Source organism: Formica exsecta, unplaced genomic scaffold (genome assembly GCF_003651465.1).
Source record: "Formica exsecta isolate Colony F162 unplaced genomic scaffold, ASM365146v1 scaffold37, whole genome shotgun sequence".
Lineage (NCBI taxonomy): Eukaryota > Metazoa > Arthropoda > Insecta > Hymenoptera > Formicidae > Formica > Formica exsecta.
The window spans coordinates 2,262,204-2,265,659 of record NW_021850941.1 but is presented as its reverse complement, the minus strand read 5'-3'; the positions used below and the strand labels follow the sequence as shown (position 1 = coordinate 2,265,659).

At 33.1% G+C, this 3,456-nt stretch overlaps 1 protein-coding gene across 2 annotated transcripts; it reads left to right on the top strand.

Moving 5' to 3' along the window:
* The first annotated feature begins 855 nt into the window (after positions 1-855).
* On the top strand, positions 856-2,974 carry LOC115239294. Of its 2 annotated transcripts, none has more exons than XM_029813747.1 (5): positions 856-1,000; positions 1,234-1,451; positions 1,543-1,672; positions 1,920-2,036; positions 2,197-2,974. In XM_029813747.1, exons 1-5 carry the CDS (start codon positions 929-931, stop codon positions 2,578-2,580), a joined length of 921 nt encoding a protein of 306 aa, XP_029669607.1. In that variant the 5' UTR covers positions 856-928; the 3' UTR covers positions 2,581-2,974. The 2 variants fall into 2 exon arrangements, with proteins under 2 accessions (XP_029669607.1, XP_029669606.1); XM_029813746.1 differs by having other exon boundaries at positions 1,830-2,036.
* The last annotated feature ends 482 nt before the right edge of the window (positions 2,975-3,456 follow it).

The following is a 3,456-nucleotide window of genomic DNA, read 5'->3' as shown; positions in this document are numbered from 1 at the left end:
CGGGCAGGGGGAGGGGAGGAGGATAAGAGGGAAAGGAACCGAGATAGTACGAGGAGAAAAGGAGTTTCGAGAAACAAACTGAGACGAAACTCTCTCCCTGCGTGCACCGGGCACCGCCCTTGCACTCCACCCATCCATCTCCGGCGTGCATATATTTTTGGGCGGCTAGTTTTTCCCCCGAGGGAGATTTATCATGTCCCTACGCCTCTTCTCTCGCGGGCTGCTCCATCAGTGCCCGACGTGTGGCAGGGAATAATTGGCAGAGCGGAGGAGTGACCGCTTCAGAAACTACTCTTCGAAGATGACTCGTGGGAGCAGACACAATCTTACGGAGAAAACGATTATTTCCGCAATTATATATATTTGCATGGTATAACGAATCTATAATCTTTCTGAATGAAGCTATAAACGCCCGTCGATCTGTCAATTTAGATTTTTATGCAAATGTTATTATGCGTATTGTAAGAAATAGTAAATAAAATAAAGAAAAAATTAGATTTCTTTTAATACGGATAAAAGTTCCTCCGTCTATTTATTAAATAACAAAAAATTAATCGAAACTTAGGGGCCTATTCTGTAACTTTTAAAGATGTCATTATATACGTGTCATTGCGCAACTAAAACGTATCGGAAAATAGCTGCGCAACGATACCTAACGACATCGTTAAAAGTTACAGAATAGGCCCCTTAGAAAAGATACGAGCGAATATACAGGTGAATATAGCTAGACATTTTATATCGTTGATCTTTTTTTCTGAAATATTATACATTCAACTTCGAAAATATGAAGAAGGGCAGGGGAACTTGTTAGCACGGCACTGTGTAGCTGACTGTAAACACCAAGCACAAAGGTCATTACGAAATCGGTCGAACGATCAGTCGTTTGAAATTCTTCGTTGGTGTGTGTCATCTAGAACTGTCGTCCAGAATGAGTGTGCTACGTTTCGCTGAAGATTTCTCGCAATTAGTTATGCGTTACATGAAACATTTACCATTAATCGTATGTAAAAAGTATTTGGCTTGATTAAAAAAATATACTATTATAAAATATATTATATTATTTTAAACGAAAATAAAATGTAGTCGCGGAGAGATAAAAATATTAATATATGTAAAGCTGTAAAATTAGTTTTATATATGTGTACATATGTAACGAGAAAAGTATAAGTATAACGCATACATTTGGCAAAATTTTAGAATATTATCTATTATCGTTATATATGCATGTTCCAGAACAATAAACCACAAAATGTTATCGTGCCCTTGACCAATGAACAAATAACGTTTACCGTACATCACGTGCTTCGCGCACTTGGGGTAAAGGACAGTGAGAATGACAATGACAATGACGATGACTCTATGACAAATTTTATGACATCAAATAAGGAAATCGATACTTCACCAATTCCCATCACTTCGAAGATCAATGGCATTGAAAACAATGAGAATGCGTAGGTTGTTTTGAAACTTGGCGTAAAAAAGATATTATTTTATATTGTTTTATAATTATATATTTCGTATATTAATAATATATTTATTTAGATCCGAGCCGGGTCAAGATGGATCTCAATTTGCCGTAACGGATTCTGGCTTTTCTCTTTCTGACATGTCATTAAAAACTATTAAAAAAGAAGCGGAGAATACTTTGAATATATTGCAGAGCGAAAAGAAGGTAACATGCAATTTTGAATTATTATATTATTTCTTCAATTTTTCTTCATCGTTCATTATTATTTGAAAAATAATTATAATATATAGTCCTGATATTGACTGATCATTTAATTACTTAGTTTGCTATTGCTATAGCTTTACTTGTCATTTATTCGTAGTTTATTTCACGATCAAATCCCATGATCTGCGCTATTGGTAGATCTGACACTTTTTGCAAAGAAGATCAAAAAATAAATAATGATATACAGGAAGACGTTTTCGAGAATTCATTATCTAGTTCATTAAGTGACAATTTTATGCAATCATTGGAAGAAATACGAGAGTCTGCTGTAACCATTACACTAAAGATTGATGACTTAAAAAAGGTAACTTTTAATATATATGCATATGTGTATGTGTGTACGTGAAAATAATATCTTATAACATACACGCATGTGTATATGTGTGTATCACATGTGTATACGTGTATATATATATATGTAATCAGGAAATATTATTTGTATATAATTAAATCATTTTATATAGCAAACATCTCAACAATTGACCAAACAACCACTTTCAAACGGTCTTCTTAATTTTAATCGTACATCAACAATAATCAAGAAAGGACCCACCAAAATTCGCAGATCGCTGACAACTTTCTCTGGACCATCAGTATCTTCTAAATTGCATGTAGTGGAAAAAGAGGATACTTTAGTGGACAGACGTAAAAGTACTGGTGGAATGGCGTACAATATAACTCCCAAAAAATTAGGATCTACAAAAATGGATTATTCGATTTCAAAGTTAAATGGATTTTGTAACAAGGTATCACCAGGTTCGATCCCGAAACTAACGAAAAATCCGAAATACGCCCATGTGAAAAGTACTATACCAAAGCCAATCTCTATAACTAAGAAAAAGCCGTAATAATTATAGTAAAATTGCCAGAATAATGTATAAAATTTTGATAATTACTCTTGCTAGTTAGATTTATCACAGACTTGAAAATATTTTATTTTATACTTAAAAAAAAACATATTGCTCGATTAATATAGTTAATATTTTTGTTACATATAATTAATGTTTTTATAAATTACACGAATTTATCACATTTAAATTTCGCATAAATATATAGTACTAGTTTGTAAACAAAGTCGTTAAGCATAGATACGGTGACTCATACGTGATATATCAGATGTGACTATACGCTCGGAAATATTATCTCGTTTTCTGCCGCTTATCGAAAAAATATCTTATATATTCTAAACGTTTAAACGCAACGATCATACGGAAATCAACGCAATAAAGATTGTTAACCTGATTTTTAATCCTGTTGAATCTTGAGGAGAAATTCCTCTTGCGGATTCTTGAGAAATAATTTTTCAACGCGCTAATTTCTATCTTATACAAAAATGCGATCTTTTTACATTTGTTTAAGAAGGAATATTATCTATAAGTGAAAAACGTTTATTTTTAAATATTTTTAAGTGTTACCTTTGATCGTCCCGACAAAGTCACATTGGAGAGAATTAATTAAAGTTTTTAATTAAAATATAAAATTAATTTAATTCAATATTCCATTTTCCTTCATCTCAAAAGAGTTGATAAGTTCTCCTTTGTACGTTGGTGAGACAGAGCTGGTAAAATAACTATTAGTATCCCGGTCTTTAATTATAAAAATCGTGTAGGCGGTGCTTTGGCACCGTGAGCCTTCATCAATCACCCGTCAATCCACGTTTATGAGAACGATTCTTCTAGATTACACGATCCTTGCCCTTGAAAGGCAGACCTTCGTTACTAGGA